Source organism: Lynx canadensis, chromosome A1 (assembly GCF_007474595.2).
Source record: "Lynx canadensis isolate LIC74 chromosome A1, mLynCan4.pri.v2, whole genome shotgun sequence".
NCBI lineage: Eukaryota > Metazoa > Chordata > Mammalia > Carnivora > Felidae > Lynx > Lynx canadensis.
This window is the reverse complement of record NC_044303.2, coordinates 135,263,897-135,285,187: the sequence shown is the minus strand read 5'-3', so window position 1 is coordinate 135,285,187 and position 21,291 is coordinate 135,263,897. Positions and strand designations below refer to the sequence as shown.

General features: G+C 44.2%; 1 protein-coding gene across 4 annotated transcripts in view; it reads right to left on the bottom strand.

The window, feature by feature from the left end:
• PIK3R1 (phosphoinositide-3-kinase regulatory subunit 1) overlaps nt 1-21,291 on the bottom strand; it is an 85,951-nt gene that overhangs the window by 10,171 nt on the left and 54,489 nt on the right. For 2 of the 4 annotated variants that reach the window (XM_030322287.1, XM_030322291.1), the window contains exons 3-7: nt 19,394-19,486; nt 18,878-18,952; nt 12,190-12,321; nt 11,176-11,377; nt 10,890-10,969 (exon numbers count right to left, since the gene is read on the bottom strand). In XM_030322287.1, coding sequence (XP_030178147.1) covers nt 10,890-10,969; nt 11,176-11,377; nt 12,190-12,321; nt 18,878-18,952; nt 19,394-19,486 — 582 coding nt within the window. Of the gene's footprint in view, nt 1-197; nt 829-2,286; nt 2,362-10,889; nt 10,970-11,175; nt 11,378-12,189; nt 12,322-18,877; nt 18,953-19,393; nt 19,487-21,291 lie in introns of those variants that run through there. The other 2 variants (XM_030322298.1, XM_030322296.1) reach the window with 2 other exon arrangements.

The following is a 21,291-nucleotide window of genomic DNA, read 5'->3' as shown; positions in this document are numbered from 1 at the left end:
AGACAGCCTGATCTGCTTGCTTCCACAGGCAAACGATTTAATGTCCAAGCTATGATCAAACTAATTTTTATTAAGTTACAACAAATTAGTAAAAAATAGAAAACTCAAGAGGATCGGTTTACAGTAGTTGTCAATCTCCCCCCTCCCCAAAAATCCGCAAAATTAACTAGCTTTCTAAAAGAATACTGCAGTGTTACCTGGTGGATCCATTTCTATATAAAACATCAAGTCTGTGCCACAATTTATATCTGTCTTAGCATATTCTAAATCCAGGTCTTCCATATTCCAAACAGTGTTGTACATTTGTGCGAGAGTTTCCTTGGCTGAGCTCAGTTATAAGAAAAGAGTCCGGCTTTCTTTGTAATGGTGTCTTGGAATTCATTTTAAAACCTATAAGGGGCTGCACTGTAACCTATTACATCACACACCCCAGCCAATCAAGTCAGAAAAATGTCACCAGACCACTCCTGCTCCATCATTTCTCTTCTAGATCCAGTCTTAACACAATCCCAGCCTCAGGAAGAACCCACATTTCATAGAACTGCAATGTATACATGCTCATCGTTTCAAAAAGGTGTTTAATTTGACTCTTCTCCTCCAGCACTGAGTTCTCTAATTCCTTTTTTATTACTCCTTGCAGCATGGTACGCTCCGCTGTTGGCAGGTTGACAAAAGCTGATATGCTGCAGCCCGGAGCTTTTTTTTTTTTTTTCCCCCCTAGTGCATCTGGGTTTATGGAGAGCCTGGTCATGCCTTGGTTTAAAAATCTTACAAATGCATCAGAATGGTATATTTAAGGTATATTTTACAGTCCTTAAATGCCTCCTGTATATATTAAAAGCAGAAGGGATCAAGAACTCAGGATGTTTAATTTCATTCCTGCATAACTCACTGACAACTCAGAACTTAAACACTGTTACAAACGTACCACATTAGAAAGCACAATTTAAAGAAAAATCTCCTTCTACCAAACATACTAAAGTTAACACCAGCCACTAGGGAATAATAATGCAACATCTCAACAGGAATGAAGATCTGCCTATTACCAGCACACATTTAATGTTACTGTCTAACAAGACTAGTCCAGGTGAGTTACGCCTTCCAAAAAGAAAGGGGCCATATATATCAAGAATGCAGAGCAGAGGTAGGGTTATGTTTGCAAACTATCTGTCACTGATAAACCCATCCTCCGACTTCTTGTGCTAATACTGCTTGAGGGGAGAGTGATGTAATCACTTTTGGTTGTTCGCCCCCCCCCCCCCATCTCAAATGCCTTACCCTGGGGACTATTATTCCTGGTTAGCAATATTTAATGTAAAGAAATCAATTCCTCTATAAATCTATTAATTTCAGTTCTCTACAGCCATTCTGCATATAGTCTTCCCATCCTCACTAGAGCTTAATGTACATTTCCATTATAAACCACCTCTTTACATTTACATTATTATGAAGAGGTGAGGAGGAAAAGCCCCCATCCCCAATTAGTAGCTGATTGAAAAAAACTATAGTGGGCTTGTGATCAATGCACTTATGTATGTCACATATTTGTGTGACCATTTAAAGAACACAGAACCCCTTAAAATTTATTGTTAGACCCTCTATCAAATTTAGAATCATATAAAATAGTAGAGCAAAGGCACGTCATTTCACCGAGCACTCTGCTTGAATCCTGTCTAGCTGGACTTATTGTCCCATTGATGAGGAAGGCAGTCTCAACCTATCCCCTCCCGCGGACGGCCCGGGCCACTTTTCTATTCCTAAATTCAAAATCACACGCACAAAAATGGTCCAAGTGGTTGGGATATGTCCTCGACTGAGGGTCAGAAAAAATTTTTGACTTTAATAAAAACGTGTTTTCTCTGCCCCAGGAGGAGTCCCGCCAGCAGCTGTGGACAGGCTAACAGCCCAGAGGGCTACCCCATGTCTTTGGGAGCACTTGGTGCAAACCAGTCCTGCTGCTGGATCCCATGTGGCAAACCGACCAGGGGAGGAGGGGAGGGAGACAGGTGATTTTCCACGTCTCTCCAAAGCCTGGCCGGGCACCAACTTCCAGCCAAGCACTTTGTAATTACCTCCTTGCCCGTTTCCAGCCTAAAGCCCATCTTTTCCGCACACTGTGCCCCTCCAGGAAAGGGGGGAGTGTCTCCGCTAATCTCTTATCTGCCCTCCCCAGACAGCACTTCGTCTCACTGACACACCCGCAAAGACAAACTACAGAGGGGAACCTGGCACACAAGCACAAAAGCAGGGCAGCGGCGAGGGGGGTACAAGTTAAAGGCAACTTACTTTGCAGGTTATGCATGTCTGCAGTTTCCCGCGGCCAGGCCGGTCTCCGACAATGCGAACGCCGCCCCCGGCTCTCCCCGCCGCCCCCACGGTGGCGCCCACTCCGCGGCAGCGCTCCCGCCCGCCGAGCGCAGGGGCGGCGGCGGCGGCGCGGGACCCTCGGGCTCGCGCGGCGCGACACGGACGTCGGGACGGGACCGCCGCAGCAGCGCCGCTCACCGCCCGCTCCCCATGGACACAGCCACTGGCTGCCGGTGGTGCCGTACGCGGGAGGGAGAAAGCCCCGGCGCTCGCACGTCTCGCAGATAAAGATCACGGCTTCATGATTAACTTGGGCAGGTTCAAATATTTGCTGAGCTAGGGATTTCGGGTGGGGGAGGGGAGCCCAAGTCAAAGTCAAAGTTGTCATCGGCTAACAAGTGGCCACTGCCAGCCCAACTTGCTCATTTTCGCCAAGGAAATGAGAAGGCCATTGTGAGGGGACCTAAAATAGTCTCTCTAACTGGCTGCGGCAGCGCGCGGGGCTCAAGTGGCCACAGTGAAGCGAGGCACTATGCACGGCCAAACACAGGAAGTGGCTGAGCTAGTTCAGCAAAAATAGAATCAAAGCCTTGCTTGTAAAGGCCTGAACCTCTCCGAACAGCCCAGAACACCGTGCCTTGCTCGTGTCCACCTCCTCCCACACAACAGCACAGACAGCCCCGCAGGTGTAAGAGGAAAGCCCTACGGAGGAACTGAGCAGGGGTACAGGGTTGAAAAAAACGTTTGATCCTGGGAGGAGAGTTTGGTGGGGAAGACGTAGATCCCATACGCTCCACGACCTCGTGAAGAGGAGCAGAAAAACCTCACTCTGCGAGCTACTTTTATGAAGCCAATTTCCACTCACGTTTAACTGGCCCTAGAAGTGTCTGGTAATTAAAAGTTGTGTCTGCATGCAGTTCATGGGACTGCTAAATGGAGCAAAGGAGAGGGCGAGGAGTCCATGAGCCTTTCCAGAGGATCTGTGTCCTTTGAGAAAGTGCTAATGGACCACACTAAAATTTGACCTAAGAAAATTTTCGCTCTGCATCAGCATAGATGGATGGCTTTACTAATATCCCAAGAACCTTAACAATGGAAAATCACAGAATCACTAACTTTAAAACCAGAAAGTAATCCAAAGACCACTTCGAGCAAATCCCTCATGCTACACACACACACACACACACACACACACACACACACACACACACAAGATCCTGATCCAGGGGGATCGAAGGGGTTTGCACAAGATCAAAGCTCCGGGGCCACAACCTAGCCTTCTGACATTCAGTCCTAAACTCCTTTTTCTCCACCCACTGGCCCTGTCTTTACTTCCCTCTGCCAGATAAAGTTAAAATTAACAAGTGAAACTTAAGTTAATGTCTTAAAGGCCACATGTGAAAAAATTCACACCTATAATAAAACTGACTTTTTCTGTTCTCTATTTTTAGCTTATTTAAAGGTTTAAAAAAAAAAACACAACACCTTCTAGTTCTCTTCGAGGCAACAAGGATCTATCTGTAAGACCCTCAGACTCTGTACAGGAAGGGAACCCCAGGGTCATATGCAGAGAGTGCTAAAGGAAGATCTAGGTGGGGACCATAAAGTCCACATAGGCAAGGGGTCTTTACAAACTTGCCTTTGGTGTGACTGATAAAGCATGAAAAACCTACTTGCCAGTGGGAAGAAAAGAGTCTATAAGTGAATCTTGCAGCTCCCGCCTGCTGATCACAGGGACGTAAGGCGAGTTCAGAGAAAACCTTTGCATCCTGAGCTGCAGAAATCTTCTCCTACTTTTAAAAATAGTCTCTCTAAAGCTAGAAACCTTGGAAACACCGGTCTCTTAAGCATCTGTCTAAATTTACATGATGTTCCATGTCAAAACTTCCCCAAGATTAAAATATTGACTAGTCCAACAGTATTCTGTCACAGAACACTGGCCACTAGAAAGCCTAACAGCTTCGACTTGGAGAGATTTGAAAACTCTGCTTCTAATGTCTCACGATATGTCCAATCCTCTACCACAGAGGTTCTATTACATTACTGAAAGTGTGAGCTGAGTTTTTTCCCCCGTTCAATTTCAGTCTTTGAAAAGTCATGGGCGAGACACATACTGCTTCTTTATTAGCTTAAAAAGGGAGCCCTCTGCTGGTAGAACAGAATCAGTAACTTCTCCTTGGGAGAACATGATCAACTTTCTGTGTACTGTATTTCATTCATCTCCCACTATGTCCAAAGTATCACACCAACATAGGATTCACTTACAAATAACTAATAAATGGAACACACAGATGTTATAACAGCTTAGGAAATGTTTTTCACTTTCTTCAAGCCCTTTTTAAATTTTTTTCAATGTTTATTTTTTAGAGAGAGAGAGAGAGAGAGGGAGGGAGAGGAAGGGAGGGGCAGAGAAAGAGGGAGACACAGATTCCAAAGCAGGCTCCAGGCTCTGACTTGTCACCACAGAGCCCGACGTGGGGCTGGAACCCACAAACTGTGAGATCATGACCTGAGCCGAAGTCGGACGCTCAACCGACTGAGCCACCAAGGTGCCCCTTCTTTAAGCCCTTTTTTAAAAAAACTTGTATTTTAATGCCAACATTTATTGGAGACCCAAAGACTCAGCCACACTGGAAAACTTACACATGTAACTGAAAACGAACTTTACCTTGTAGAGTCTTCAAAACACTATGTCTTACTACTTTTCCTTTCCTCAAAGTTTTGTAAAACTCATTTCAGAGGCAAAAAGAGGCCACATTTCATTTCTCAGCAGGTGTGATCTTGTCAGGATAAATATCCTTAATCATTAAAATACGTTTGAAAGAATACACTGAACACTATCTCCCATGTGCACATCGCCATCAGACAGTGACTATCCCACAACCAGCTTGCACCCTGCACAACTTCTTTAAAAAAAAAATGCAGTGAGAAGGAAAAAATAAACGAACCCAAATCTTCGTTTAAGGGTTAAATGAATACCTCCCTTCATAATTTTAACTTAACACGAATTAGGACAGAAGAGCCTTTCAGTATGATGCAAATTCTTTACTCCATATCCAGTGCTCTTAATGACCCTGCACTAAGGAAAACGTCCATTTGAACTTCTAAATAAATCCAGATTTACATAGGCTACATTCTACGAAATGTATAAAAGGTGGGACCGTTGCTCAGCAGAATAAAGCACTCCTTCCCTCTCAGATGCTATCCTTGGAGAGAAAGAGAAGACAGCACTGTGAAAACAAAAGTTGACCTTTACCCCACCAATATATACACCCTGAAATGGGTTTCTTTTTCAGAGCACAAACAAAACTTCCTATTTCATGATAAAACCTAGTATGGCTTGCCTCTCTGTTTATTCCAACCCATCTAAATATATGAAGTTTTTTCAAGGTTTCATTTCTCACCTTTGAAACAACCCTCTAATGTCAGACCACATTTTAAACCCAATAAAAAATAAATCAGAGAAAAGTAAAACTCTTTGAAAGTCATTTCCCTCTACCTTAGTGCTTGCTTTAGTCTTGGTTGAAAACCAAGCCCAGTGCATTTAAAACGAGATTTATGAATCAGGCTCTTCAGGATGAATGTTTTGCAATGCGCCAGTGGTTAAACATTAACTCTGACAGGTGTAGAAGGGGCAGGAGGGAAAAAGAGTCATTTATTTTCCACTCTGGGCTTGAGGGTGCAATATTAGACTTCAATTATGCTGCATTAATATTTCTGAATATATCCATGAAATCTGAAATATGTAAATACACTTATAATGGGTTTCATTCAAAGGCACCCTGTGTTAAATGGTCCCAATTTTACCCTAGCTGCCCTATAGAAAGCTGCTTTAGCTACCTAAATATTAGTAGGGTAAACATAACACGTAATGATTCAAGAAAACCTGCTGTTCAGCTTTAGGTATTTTTAAGACTTTTAGTAACAAAGGGAACAGCAGACTATCAAAGTTGTGAGAACTTACTCTCTGTTCCACCTTTCAAACCTTAGTTTCCCTCCAAACATAGGGAAGATCCTTGCTTCAGTTTTGCTGGATGCATTCAATGAGTGGGTGTGCCAAAGCGTGTTGAAAGTTGGTTAGTTTATCAAAACGTTTTTACAAATTTTATTATGCTGTGCTTCGTTCTATGCTAGGAGGAGCTCAACAGGAGAAGCAGCCTTTGCCCTTGAGGAATGTAGCTGAGCAGATGAAAAGAACAGGAAGCACCACAGAAAAGTGAAGTTTAAGAAGACAAGGTGTTAAGGGCATAGACCTATTTGAACGGGTTTACACTGCACACCCAGCAGGGAGAGACCTACTTGTGAAATGAAGTGGATGGGACTGCTGGGGGCGGGGCGGGGGGGGGGGGGGCCTGTGTTCAGTTGTGCGTTCTGTGCACTGCATAAGGGCATGTGGCAGGGGTTGCTGGTACTGAAATCCAGGCCCCTCTACTCACCAAGCCGCACACAGTGGAAAGGGCATCATACTAAATAAGGTACCTTCCTCCCGCCAAGCAGTGCAGCCATGGAGCAGCAAATGCCAAGGGAGAGGGTGTCTTTTGCAGATTAACAGTGAAGCCCAGGCAGGTACCTGGAGGCCTGGCTCTGCTGGCTGGGAATGGGGGCTCAGTGGACAGAAGGGCATGACAGGACTCGGGAGCTGGGGCTGCAGAATGGGGGTGGGGGGGAGGTGCTCTGAGAGGTCCTTAAAAACCAGAGCTGGGCCACAGGAGAGATAGGCTGTAGGGTGGTGAGCAGCAGTACGTATCACCTCATTTACATCTCACAATGACCCCAAGAGAGAGGCATTATTCCCATTTCACAGACTAGAAAACAGTTTGGAATGGCTAACTTACTTGAGAGGAACTTGGCAAATGAGTAGCAAGAGCTGAGTCAAAGCAGATCTATTTGACTCACTGTTCTTACCAGTGCAAGGCGGACGGAGCGATTCTGAGTTTTAGCCCCAAAAGCTATAACAACCGCCGTGGGGCTCCCCACTATATGGGGACCCATAGAAGCCAGTATCATCTATCTTTAGTTTCTTTCTTACTGGAAACCTCAGAGGACTTGGGACTAGACACTAAAAGCGGTCCCATTGCTCATGAAGCTTCCCAAAACCCAGGAAGCAGGTGCAGCACCAAGCAGCAGGCTGGGGTCCAGGACTAGGTCCCCCCTGCAGACCTAGCTTGGGCACACGCTGCTTGGGTAGCACCAGGGAGAGCTCTCAACCTCTGGGGGCGCTTCACTTTCCTACTGAGCAAATGAAGCGTTGGACTATGCCTTTGACTCTAAAATGATGCTTTCCACGACACTGTCATTGAAAACATTTACTACCTCGGGGCGCCTGGGTGGCTCGGTCGGTTAAGCGGCCGAATTCTGCTCAAGTCATGATCTCGCGGTCTGTGAGTTCAAGCCCCGCGTCGGGCTCTGTGCTGACAGCTCAGAGCCTGGAGCCTGTTTCAGATTCTGTGTCTCCCTCTCTCTGACCCTCCCCCGTTCATGCTCTGTCTCTCTCTGTCTCAAAAAAATAAATAAACGTTAAAAAAAAAAATTTAAAAAAACCCAAACATTTACTACCTCTTCAAATCTGGTGTATCCAGCCATTATTTTTGTACTTTGCAACTTACTTTGATTAAACCTCTGAACCTCGTCGAATTGGAATACTATTTCCTCTTCCCCTTTTCAAACTCTAGCAATTCTTCCAAGCCCATTTCAAGTCCTATTTTTTTCTACAAGCCTTTTCAGTCTACTCAGTTACCCTACCAAGTACCCATCACATTTCTAACATTCTTTTTATATTCAGAGTAAGCACCCTAGAGCCTAGCACTTAGATACTGTGTGCTAATGGTCTTATAGGAATTGACACATTGCCTCAGTCATCATCAGTTTTGCCTATCACCTCAAGTTTTACCAGGTAAAAACTACAAAAGATGCCTATCTATTACATGATAGCCTTGCTTCCCTGTCTCCCCCGCTAAAATCATTCAAGTACTTCGTTCTTTTTTTTTTTTTTTTTATGATTATTTTTATTTTTGAGAGAGAGAGTGCAAGCAAGGGAGGGCAGAGAGAGGGAGACACAGAATCCGAAGCAGGCTCCAGACTCTGAGTTGTCAGCAGAGAACCTGACGCGGGGCTCAAACTCATGAACCTTGAGATCATGACCCAAGCTGATGTTGGATGCTTAATCAACTGAGCCACCCAGGCTCCCCTCCAAGCACTTATTTCTATTCACAACAATAAAGGCAGTTCAAATGAATGATTTAAGACTGTTCAATGGAGATGCACTGGTGTTGCGTTTCCAGACCCCTCTGGTAACAGCACACGCTGGGGCAATGATGAAGGACTCGAGGAAAATGTCGGATTCCCACCAGGCCTAAGAAATCATTTCTCTAACCAAGAGTGCCCTGCCAATCATTTGCAGCAAAGCCACCCCTGAATACAAAGGTGTTTCAGGACGACGTTCTTCCTGAAGTAGGTGGTGTGTTTCCACAAGTGAGGGACACTGAAGCCTCTGTTTCATTCCAAAGGGCCTACACATTCCTTACAATAGCTGAGAGATACCACACAAAGGGAAAAATAGCTCAGATTAGGGTTTAGAGATTACTTGGGTTCAATTTTCTTGAAGAGGCTGCATGAATATTGGGATGGTCTCGGAAACATTCAGTGCAGTGTTCATCATTCAACAGCGCTGATAGAACGAACCCGCCTGGGAAACTGGCACACCACTTTCTTGGAAGAATGTACCAGGGTCTATGACACAGCAGGCGGTCCGAAGCGCGCATAACGAAAATGGATGAACATGAATGCTTTCTTCGGTGGAATCGCGCTGAAACGGATAAGGACGTTTAACCAGCTTACACCAGACTAATTAAACTCCACCCGTGACTCTCTCAGGTATGTAGGAGATACTCTTAAGATACTCCGGTTAAATTCACTGGTGGGTATCTATCAAACCTTGTCTGGCTGTTAGCTTTCCTACCTCCCCGTGTCCAGAGGGGCAGGCACTGAGAAGAGCGGCACCACCTCTGGCCCTTTCTACAAGCGGGACTCAGCTGTCCCTCCTCTGAGACAAACCTCCACATGTACACCATGGGCCAGGAGGGAGTGGGAGAGCACAGCCCCGCCCGTTGGCCCAGGGTCCTGTTTTGTTGTTACTAGTCTTCTCCATTCCCCGCCCATGTGTTTAGTCTGGGGTGGGGACTAGTCAATAAAGGACTCAAGTGCCATGTTTCACACCTGCCCCCTGTCCCCGCATCACAGGGTACCTTTAACAACCGACCACGGACTCTTTCATACTGAGCCAAAAGGCAGCCTCTGAACACCAACAAAGAGTTCCCAAATCCATTAACAAGTGCCCCAAGTAGTTACATGAGATGAACCTTCTGGCCACCCCCTGGGCTAAAGTCCTTGGCTATTGTTGACACACTGCTCTGATGCCATTCACCTACAATTCAGAGTATCCCCACTGAACATCCTGCTTGTTGTGATCTGGAACATTTGGAACATACCACACTTGCCCTATATACTATTTCCGCTGCCTCTCTTACCTTTGGATACCATATTTTGAGCCTGCCCACAGCAGCCCTTCCAAATACTTGCCTCGTGAGTGGTTACCTATGCCATCCTTCAATCCTCACATCCTTCAATCCTTCAAGCCTAAGCCCTGCCTCTCGCAATCTGCACCATCCCACTGCGAACAACCAAGCCTGGCTATTTAACACCTATAAAAGCACAACTTAATTTCCCCTTGCTTAATTAACAATGATCAGTGGGTCCCTATGCCTGTTTATCCAGAGACAAATTTGGTAGTTTGTATGAGTTACCTATAACGAAGAGTAAATGCATGGTGTTTTATTTTAACTCTGGGCGTAAATTAAGATACAAGCCACATTTTGACTGGTCCTGAAACTTCACTTACTGGACCTGAATCGTTATGCTAAATGACCAGCTTCTGTTGGCTAACTTCTAATCAGTATACGGCAAAGGAAGGTTGTTTAGACTTTCCACAGAAGAAAAATACATCAGTTTAAATTAAATCCACTGCTAACATGGTCTACATTTCCTGCTTTGTTAAATGGCTAATTGAATGCCAGCCTGCTTTCAAAGAAGTGTCTGGCTTGCTCAAACTTGCTGCAGTGAACACCCTGGTTTCATACTGCTTGCATTATTGAAAATGTTTATTTTGACAGACATTGCTCAGCATACCTGCTTCCAAAACACACATTCCAAAATACTTGAAATTATATAGTAATTATAAATCCCCTACTTTAGAAGTATTAGAAAGAAAAACAAGAATGTCAACAACTAAAACAAGCCCCGTAATTTATGCAACAACGGGAGGCATCAAAGCTGACGGGAAGGGGGAGCACTCCCAGCAACCCTCGTCTAAGACGGAGGTCATCTAAAATCCAGACACTGAAATCCAGATAACATTTACCATATAGGATACCACTCAGCCATTGTGTCTCTAAATCCCAAGGCAAAACGTTATGGATCTCGTTCTATAAGAAACTTCTGTTACTCCACAGGGGTTCTAAAGCCACCATTTTTCAGGCTCTAAAAAACGAACCACGAGAAAACTTGAGAAATCCAAAAGGCATTACCTGGTGCAGGCTGTCGTTCATTCCACTCGGTCGAGATTAAAATTTCTATAACTTTTATGAGGTGTTCAGTATTCTCAGAGCTACAAAAACAGAGAGCTTGATTAGAAACATTTTTTTCTCAACAACGAACTCATCTTCATTTCTACACATTCAAGTCAACGTGTCTGGTGTAAATGTGCCCATGAATCTGTGAGCGAGTATCTTCAGAGTAAGGTTAATGATCAATCGATCCCCTTAGGACTGTCCCCATCACCCCAAAATACATGCTTCTCTCCTTTCGCCTTACCTGGCTGCTGGGAATCTGAAAAGCAGAGGGCTGAAAAGTTCAGAGAGTACTCTTGCATTCAGAAGATTCTTGCTGGAGATTTGAGAGAGCTTGAAGAAATGTTTTAGCAAATACTGAAGCGTAAGCCAATACTGATGAGGTATGTTAGGTGCCCTAATGAGCTTCTTCAACAGCTGGATATATTCTTCAGGGCTTTGTACTTCTAAAGAGTTTAAAAAGAAAAAAAAAAAAGAAAGAAAGAAGCGAAAAAGAGTAAGAGACTCTAGATCTCAGTAGCTCAACACCTAGAACGTTCTTCTGCTCTAGCTACAGAAGAACAAGTCCTTTAAAACAAAGTCATCAGGAGCAGCAGACAGCACGTTTGTTCTCATCACAAAAGGCTTTGTGAGAAAGGAGAAATCTCAAGTCAAATGGAAATGCAAGAAACTTTTGGTGTAAAAAACCACAAGAGGATGAGGGTGTGCTGGCAGAGATCTGCCCTCTATTGAGCAGCTCTCAGTGTGATTGGCTAATTCAGAGGAGCATCAGATAAGTATCACACGGTTTAACTTTGAAGGTTCCGAACCACAATTTCCTGTCCCCAGAGCACTTGAACTGAGCATTAGGCTCCTAAGCCTGAGAGCCCTCCTCTCTCAACACATTTTGTAATGGCCCCTCAAGGAAAGAACATCGCTAGTCAACGGTCCTAGTCCCTGGTTCCCTGAATCCCAAGATGGCATTTGGAACACTGTGGCCTTCAGTGACGTAGTGAACTTTGTTAGTACTGATAAAAGGTTAACAATTAGCCATTTCAACATGTGGACAGCCTTCCTAAGCAAACGAGGGTCTGGGTCTTCCATTGGACGCCCGGGTAAGGGAGGGAATTTGTGCCAAAGGAGAGGGTGTCAGGGAAGCGGCAGATTCCTACTAATATTTTCCAAAACAGCTCTCTTTACAGGCAGCGTTTCATAGAGTTTACATGCGCATCCACATCTCACTGTATGTTCAATGAGGTTTTCAGAACAGAAAACAAACCTTGGGCTAAATAAAGCATCTCACTGTAAACGGCTACTGGAATGACAGGATTCGGTAAGTCCATAAGATAGCGTTTGAAAGCGTCTCCTAAAACTTGCACATCGATCATTTCCAAGTCCACGGAGGCGGCATCTAGGACAGAAACATTTTAAAACGCATTTCAAACATTGTATGCATCGGCAGGGCCAATTTTCTGTATGTGTGACTAAACTGTGACACATGAAAAGTAAGCAGTTATGAGGACAGATGTAAAAGACTTCAGTGGTTATCAGCAGGGTTTCTCACAGGGGTTGCTCCTGGCATTTCAAACAGAACAATTTTTCTTTGTGGAAGTCCGCCCCTTAAGTTATAAGCATTTAGCATGATGGCCTCTCCCCAGGATGCCAGGGGCACAGGCCCAGACTCTGGGTTGACAACAACAGAAAAACAATGTTCCATTATAAGCTGAATTCATATGCTGAAGCCCTAACTCCCACTATCTCAGAAGGTGTATTTCAAGATAGGGCCTTTATTTATTTATTTTTTTTTAAAGTTTATTTTTATCTGTTTTGACAGAGAGCAAGCGGGGGAGGGGCAGCGAGGGGGGAGAGAGAGAATCCCAAGCAGGCTCCACAATGTCAGTGCAGAGCCCGATGCGGGGCTTGAACTCACAAACCCTGCGATCATGACCTGAGCTGAAGTTGGACACTTAGCCGACTGAGCCACCCATGTGCCTTCAGACGAGCCTTTAAAGAGGTGGTTTTGTTAAAATGAAGCCATTAGGGATGAGCCCGGGAGGGGCGGAGAGAGAGAGAGAGAAAGAATCCCAAACAGGCTCCACACTGTCAGTACAGAGCCTGACGCGGGGCTTGAACTTTCAAACTGCAAGATCATGTCCTGAGCTGGAGTCGGACGCTTAACTGACTGAGCCACCCAGGTGCCCCTGGTATCCTTGTAAGAAGAGCAAATTTGGACACACAGAGATGCCAGGAGTACATGCACGGAGGGAATGCGGTGTGAGGACACAGTGAGAAGGTGGCCATCTGTACACCAGGGAGAGAGGCCTCAGAGGAAACCAAACCGGCCTTGATCTGGGACTTCTAGTCTCAAGAACAGTGAGAAGACAGGTTTGTGTCTGAAGCCACCCAGTCTGTGGAAGGTTGTCATGGAAGCCCTGGCAAACTAAAGTAGCCCCGCAAATATTTCCAAATACCTTCTGGAGGGTGCTTCTGCTCTGAGAAGAGTTCTGTCTAGGGATGGCTAATCAGAGTAAATGCTTCCTAAAACCTCCACAGGAAAGCATAAAATGCACATCCATTAAATTTCCTAAATTTTGAGTTGCTAAATACTACATCTCACAATTAATATATATTTAGCTCAACAGAGTGTCTGAACAAACAGTAAGATACACAGAATTTTAACAGTCAATCTCAAGAATAGTCATAAAAATATTTATAACATTTTTAGAACGCTCCCCCCAATTCTGACAGAGTATTCTGATTAGGATATGACTCATCTAATCTGTGGGCACTGAACTAGCTCAGAACAAAGAGAAGACAAGCACATCTGTCCAGTAAATTCCTCAGCTGGAAAAGAGGTCAGGCAATCAATAATGGGGTGATACTAACTCAAACCACTCTGAGTACTCAGGGTAGAAAAAGGTACCATGTCCAGCAGAAAGAGGGGATGCTGGGGCAGGATGGACCACAGGCATCTAGATCTGAGGAGAACCATCTAGCTGCTGCTGAAGGACTGCACACCCAGTGACATGACGGCTACCTTGAGGAAGAGTGTGTGGAGATGTGTGTACTCAATGGGCAAAAGGTAAGCTGATGAGCAAAATGCTACATTTTTCAACAGCTTTATTAATTGTGGTGTTAAAAAGAAGTTGGAAAAGGGCGCTGCTGGAAGTGAAAATAACACTTCTGGTAATTCCAATTTTAACGGTTAGAAATGTGTGAGACATGATCAAGAACTAACATAACCTGGTGATTGACTGGATTAGGTTGTGGCCTCGGAGAGAATGAGGAATCCATTCAGTCCAAGGTGTTCGAGCTGGAGGAGAAGGTGGTGTCCTGGAGAGCCATGAAGGGAGTGTGATACTATCAATCACTCCGGGTTGAAACTGAAGTTACCTAAGGTCTTTAGACACATCGTTATCATAGACCCAACACGCCCCACTATGTAGGCAGAATTGACAAAAGAATCACGCAACACCAATGAAGCTAAGAAAATTCCATCTGGTAGAAAATGTGGTAGGGGAAATGGAGGAAAAGAATTATTAATCTCAGGAAGTGGAGAGGTAAAGGCTTATATCACTTAAGTGTCCAACAGAGAACCACCTGCGGACTTACCGCATCTCTAACAAGGGTGGCAGAGACAATATTACGTCTTTGCATAAAGGATCCACATTAGAAGGAACGCAACTACTAGAAATTGTGTGCGCATCACTCGAGGAACATTCCACAGACTCTGTCCAATTCACAAGCTGCTGGACCCCATAACCTTCACACCCTGTACACTTCATTTACTAGGTCTCTTTGCCCAGAAAATGAAAATTACTTAATTTGCTCATCATAAAGAATGCAATACCATTTGCCGAGGGCTATAAGATAGTAAGATGTTCAGGATTCTGCAGGGCCCTCCCTCAAGGGAGGGCCACGTCTCTTCCATGACACTTCCCAGATGGTATGGTAATTAAATGTCTCCCTGCTAGACTGAGAGCACCTCAAGGTCATGGGCTGTGGCTCTTTCCTGCTCTTCCTGCTCCCCTCAGGGCCCAGCACATAGGACGTGCTTGCTCAATGTTTGTGGACTGAGCTATAAAAAACCTTAGAGTAATGTTAATTCTCCTAAGACCTTCCTGAACACATGAGATGTATTCCAAAGAGCATTTTATAGCCTTTGAACAAAATCATCTTATTTCAAGTCTTGGGAATAGTCATTGGATAAGCTCACCTTATGTCAAATCCACTAGAGTTGATGACATAGATTTTATTTTCTGTTACTGTAGCTTCTAAGGCTCCTTGGAGCTTCTATGATTCTGCAAATCCCCTTTTCTGCATTATAACCATCCTAACAAGCTCTTCTAAGAGCCACAGGCATCGGTCACGTGATGACTTTTGTGGTGAGCTACGCGAGAACTACACCATCTTTGGGTCTGGGATGGGAGAGTTGACATCCCTCTGCAACCTCCCTTTTCACTGAGTCTGCTCAGGACAGGTAACTAGTAAGCTCTCTAGCATTTCAGCCTTCCTCCCAATGGAATGGAGTGCCCTTCCCAGCTCATCTCTCCCTTAACTTAGTAGTTCTCAGTTGGGGTTTTGAATTGTTGCCTCACCTGAATTCCCAAGAGATATCTGGCCATATCTGGAGACATTTTTGATTGTTACAACTTGGGGACAACGCTACTGGCATCTAGTGAGTAGTGGACAGGTGCGCTGGGGCTAAAAAAGCCTGATTTTTTTTTTTTTTAAATGCGGTATAATTAACATATAACCTTATATATGTTGTTATTAACAACAACATAATGATTTGATATTTGTTTACGTTACAAAATGATCATTCACAGAAAGTCTAATTAACATCCATCACCATAGTTACAGGGTTTTTCATGAGAACTTTTATTATTTAAAAGAAATTTTTTTAGTGTTTATTTTTGAGGAAGAGAGAGAGAGAGAAAGAGTGTGAGCAGGGGAGGGGCAGAGAGAGAGGGAGACACAAACTCCGAAGCAGGCTCCAGGCTCTGAGTTGGCAGCACAGAGCCCGATGTGGGGCTTGAACCCACGAGCCAAAGTCGGATGCTTAACGGAATGAGCCACCCAGGCGTCCCTGTTAGGAGAAGTTTTAAAGAAAAGGTGTGCTTCAGGATGAGGCACCTGCCGAGGTGGTTCAGTCAGTTCAGCATCTGACTTTTAGCTCAGGTCATGATCTTCTAGTTCCTGAGTTCCAGCCCCACATCAGGCATTCTGCTATCAGCACAGAGCCTGCTTTAGATCCTGTGTCTCCCTCTCTCGCCTCTCCCCATCCCCAGCTTGAGGGCACGCTCTCTCTCTCAAAAACAAATAAAAACATTTAAAAAAAGAAAAGAAAAGAGGGGCGCCTGGATGGCACAGTCAGTTGAGCATCCGACTTCAGCTCAGCTCAATCTCATGGTCCATGAGTTGGGGCCCCACATCGGGCTCTGTGGTGACAGCTCAGAGCCTGGAGCCTGCTTCGGATTCTGTGTCTCCCTCTCTCTCTCTGCCCCTCCTCCACTCGTGCTGTCTCTCTCTCTGCCTCTCAAAAATAAAGAAAACTAATAAAATTTTTTTTTAAAAAGAAAAGACCTGCTTCAGGTTAAGAGAAACCAAAACAATCAGGAGAAAATTCAAATGAGAACAACAAAGAAACAATTCACTGTGGGTCAATACAGTGAGAAAAAAAAAGAGTAGAGATCTTTGAGTTGGAACAATTTGGGTGTAAGTCAGAGTTCTGCCATCAGCAATAACTAATATCACAAGGGTAATATGTAGATGAAATAAAATAACTTAGTAAGTACTAATAAAAGTGGGATGTTGTCCTTCACATCTATCCTTTTCAGACACTGGTAATTCACAAGTTTGGTTAAAAGCCATGAATTCCAGGGGCGCCTGGCTGGCTCAGTCGGTTGAGCGTCCGACTTTGGCTCAGGTCATGATCTTACAGTTCATGAGTTCAAGCCCCACGTCCGGCTCTGTGCTGACAGCTCGGAGCCTGGAGCCTGTTTCAGATTCTGGGTCTCCCTCTCTCTCTGGCCCTCCCCCACTCATGCTCTGTCTCTCTCTCTGTCAAAAATAAAATAAACATTAAAAAAAAAAGCCATGTTTTCTCTCTCTCTCTCTCTCTTTTTAGTGTAAGTGATTACCCTGAGCTTCCTACAAGGTATTACAATATTTTTATGGACTGAAAAATCCTCAAGCTATAAAAAGTCCGAGGATCTACTCCTAAATTTAGATAATGTTTACGCCTTCTCTTCTCACAAATTCACTTTTATCAGTCACACAGAATCCAAAGGAAACCAGTTTTCTACCTGTGTCATTTGCTCTCAAGTGGGGCAGAAAAGCTGCCTGTCAAAACATACTGTTGACGTAATTTTGGTTAGGTATTCCATCTCAGAGGTGAGGTGAAGGTTTTTTTCTTAGCCTAGCCTGCATCATCTGTATTCAGTCACATTGAAAAGCTTAACCACTATTTCTCAAATAACTCTCATTTCATTGGTCTCTGATGTCTAAACATTTCCTGTGACTGTTGTTCAGTTTGACCAATTTTCTGACCAAAACATGTATCTCAACTCCAACCGGCTAAGGACAAAATTCACTGTTTCTTTCCCACTCTGGTCAGGCTGTAAGAAATAAAGGTACGTCTTTCACCTACAGCTTTCTGCCAGTCAGCTCGTGATGACCCAGTCTGGGGGTGAGGCAGGATTTGCAGCTGTCAGGGGACATGCCCTGCATGTGCGTGACTCTGGTTGCCATGCACAAAATAAAAATGAAAGTTTGAAAAAATTATTTTCAAACTTCAAACATCTGGGTGGTGCATTTCAAATGAAACTATTTACTGACAGAGATAGAATCTTCGTTTTTCCCAGAAACATCTTTTCTAGAAACTTTCATGAGCTGCCTCATTTGAAAGGTGCTCAACTTCAGAGTTTTTCATTTACTACATGCTCTGCACAAGTGTATGTCTCAAAGATCTTCCTCCCCAACAGGGTTTCATTCTTTCGGGTTCCTAAATCCAAATTCGGTGAAATGATGTGAGGCAGAAAATTATTTTTCTAAAAAAAAATTCTGAGAGGGAATGAAGGATCGGAGGGATTCTACAAGTTGATACAGAAGATGATTTGCCAGAATGATGGCCAGTGAATTTATTCACATTTATAGTTTTATTCGGTTTGGCAAAGGAGAGAGGGAACAAAGAGTAACGCCACCATTGGTTGAATTAATTGATGTCCTTTAACCAGTGGTGTGCAGGCGCTGGCCTGCTCATCGCCAACTACGCTCAATTCTTTCCAAGTTGGAGTTTAGTGATAACATGTTGGCAGCCTGAAACCAACCGCAGCGGGCATATTTACACCACGGAAGTGGGCAACTAGTACAAACCAGGGTTCCCCCACCTCCCTGAGAGGGGTTTACCAGCACACCATTGAATATAACAGTATCATGATGTTACTTAATATAAACATGGTATGAAAAAGCAAATAAGCATTTGGAAGGAAGGAAAGAAGGCCAAAAAGAAAAAAAAAGGGGGGGAGAGGAAAATGGAAAAGGTCAGAAGAGACATTTGTTAAATGACACAGGCTTATAAATATTTTTTAAGCTGATCCAGATGAATCAGATGTAGCCAAATGCATGGTCAGAGAAAAGATGGTGGATACGCAGAGCCAGAGAAATCCCAAGAGGGTGTTTTTCTCCTCTGCAATTCCTGCAGGGCCCAGAGGCTCTTAGCTGTGATGACAGCCAATATGCCTGCAGGCAGGCACACACACCCCAACTCAGGAGACAAACATCAAAGGTCAGCACTGGTTTGGGCTGTTACCATAATAGGGCAGAGGGAACCGTGTGTGATTTCTGAGCTTCCTTCAAACTCAGAAGGCTGCATGATCGAGTTCAAGTGTTTTTGTGTGCTTTACCTGAAACAGAAAGGTAAGAACCGTGTCTCCCATTTGTCTTTCTAGCTCCATGACACTCACCACAATCAAGAAGCTGTCGTAATTCTGCTGGGTTGCTGGAGCTCTGTGTTCTGTATAAAGTTGAACATTCCAGACCTAAGACACAAAACAGACTGAGCATGCAAAACACAGCTCTCTGGAGAACCTGTGGGCCGGCTGCCAGAACGACATTCCAGTTTCCAGCTCCTATCTATTCTAGATGCATGTACCAAATATTCTTGGAAGTTAACTCCTGCTATTAATCGTAGCTGGCATGTCAATACTTTTGGTGAAGTCGTCTGGCCACGAAGGAGCAAGTTAATTATATTTATTAAATTGTGGAGAATTTAATAGTTTCCATACAGTAACTACATGTTAATATGGAGTCAGGAATCAGACCAAGGCTGTTTCCCCAGGACACAGCAACAAAGAGCTTATGTGTCTAGCACAAGTTGGCGAGAAGCTTATTTAACAAATGCCCAACGGACAAGTATAAATTGTAATACCCATGAAATAAGGACATAACAAATTAACTGATTCCCTCTATCAGCCAATTACCTTTCTTTTCAATGGCTTCCACTAGCTTCACAAGAAGAGGCGGAGCGATGTCAGGAGGGGCAAACTGCTCAGCAAGATCTGGCAGAGCCAAAGCTGCGAATGAACAGAATCCTACAATTAGATTATGTTTAGGTGGGGGCAAGCAAATGCATTAGACAACAACAAAGAAAACCGAAATACAGAACAGGTTAGTTCTACCAGCAAACTCAGGCCTGAGCAAGATGGCGCCCTGTGCTGGGCCCTGCACTTCAGAGAGCTCCTCTCTCGGCCTCTTCCAGCCGTGCCTCTTCCTGCAGTTTAAGTTTTGGGGGCCCAAGGGCAAGGCCTACTTCTCTCCTGGGACACACTCAGAATACTTAGCTAGAATCAGGGAATTCCCTGCCCAATTAGCTTCTCAAGGCCTCTTCCCCAGGTCCATCCTCCCTGGGGCAGACCTCCCTGCTGGGGTGTGCCCCTGGGCCTGAGGCAGTTGGGTTGGGGGCTGGGGGCTGGGTGGGAAGGACTCAGGGTAGGATGGAATGTGGATGTGCCAGAGCCCCCGCAGTTCAGGGCAAGACTAGGTTGGGTGAGTGGTCAGCTCTCCCCAGATCACCACACTCCGTGGCAGAACTGAAACCCGAGAACTGGCCACCTGGCCATTATGAAGCAACAACTTCATAATGTCCAGGTAGGAGGATGGACCAGCTTTTACTCAACTGTTCATTAACATGACTTAGAACTTTAAAATATTCAGACACAGGGCATTTGCAAATGATCACTGGCCACATGACATTAATTCCAAATTAAGCCCCTGTGCACTTGCTACCGAAGCCTTGGTTTGCTCACATGTATTTTGGTTGGTTAGTATCTTCAGAAATGTGATGTTTTCACAAACTGTTTTTCCATGCTTTATTTATATATTTTACCATTCCTGGTGATTCAAGAAGAAACTAACTGGATAACACACCAATAATGGCCTTGAACATTACATTAATAACTGTATTCTCACTCCAAAAATACACGAAACCATTTTAAGTAAAAATATTCATCTCATAATATACCAGAAGAGGGAGCTAAATATATTCACCTTATTTTTCTCAAACTGCAAAATACACGTAAATGACAGTCTATATAAAAATACCTACAGGTGCAACCTTTTTATTAGCCTCCAACATGTAACTTTTTAGACACTTAAGGTTCATCACTGCACCCTCTTTTCTAGGAATAAATCGTTTATATAACTTAAGAAAGATTAAATATTTATAATTTTGTTTCAGGGAGATTTTAGTGGCATGATTATTATACGGCGTTTATTATGCTAAGCAAATTTCTAATGAAGCCCATCTTTCTAATACCAAGAATCATCACAGAACAAGAAACTCAAAACACATAAATCAAGTAAAATTATTTTCGATGCTGCGCTCAGAGGGGGACGTATGATTTATGTCGTTTTACAAACCCTAAACCCTGCAGTGTAAGAGCCTGTTAGACTCCAATATGCCCTGGGTCAGACACATGTGGTCTTGCCACTAACCTCTACTGGCCATTTAAGTACTTGGGATAAAAGGAAAAGAGCTAAATTATGGAAGAAAATCCCACAGCAGCCCTGTCCAGTCAAACTTTCTGGGAATGATGGAAATGTTCTATTAGCTGTGCTATCCGAAAAAGCAGAGACCAGCCAACCAGCCACATGTGGCTAGTGAGCACTTGAGATGTAGCCACTGCAGCTGAATAAATGAATTTTTTAAAATTGATTTAAATATGGCTAGCGGCCACCATGTTAGAGAGCAGGGTCCTGTATGTCCTGAGCACGGACATATTTGTCAAGAGCAAATGAAAGATTGCTGAGTTGGCTTTGTGCAACTAAGACCCTACCATAAAGCCATGCCTGGGGACAGGACATCTGGGCATAGGGCTAA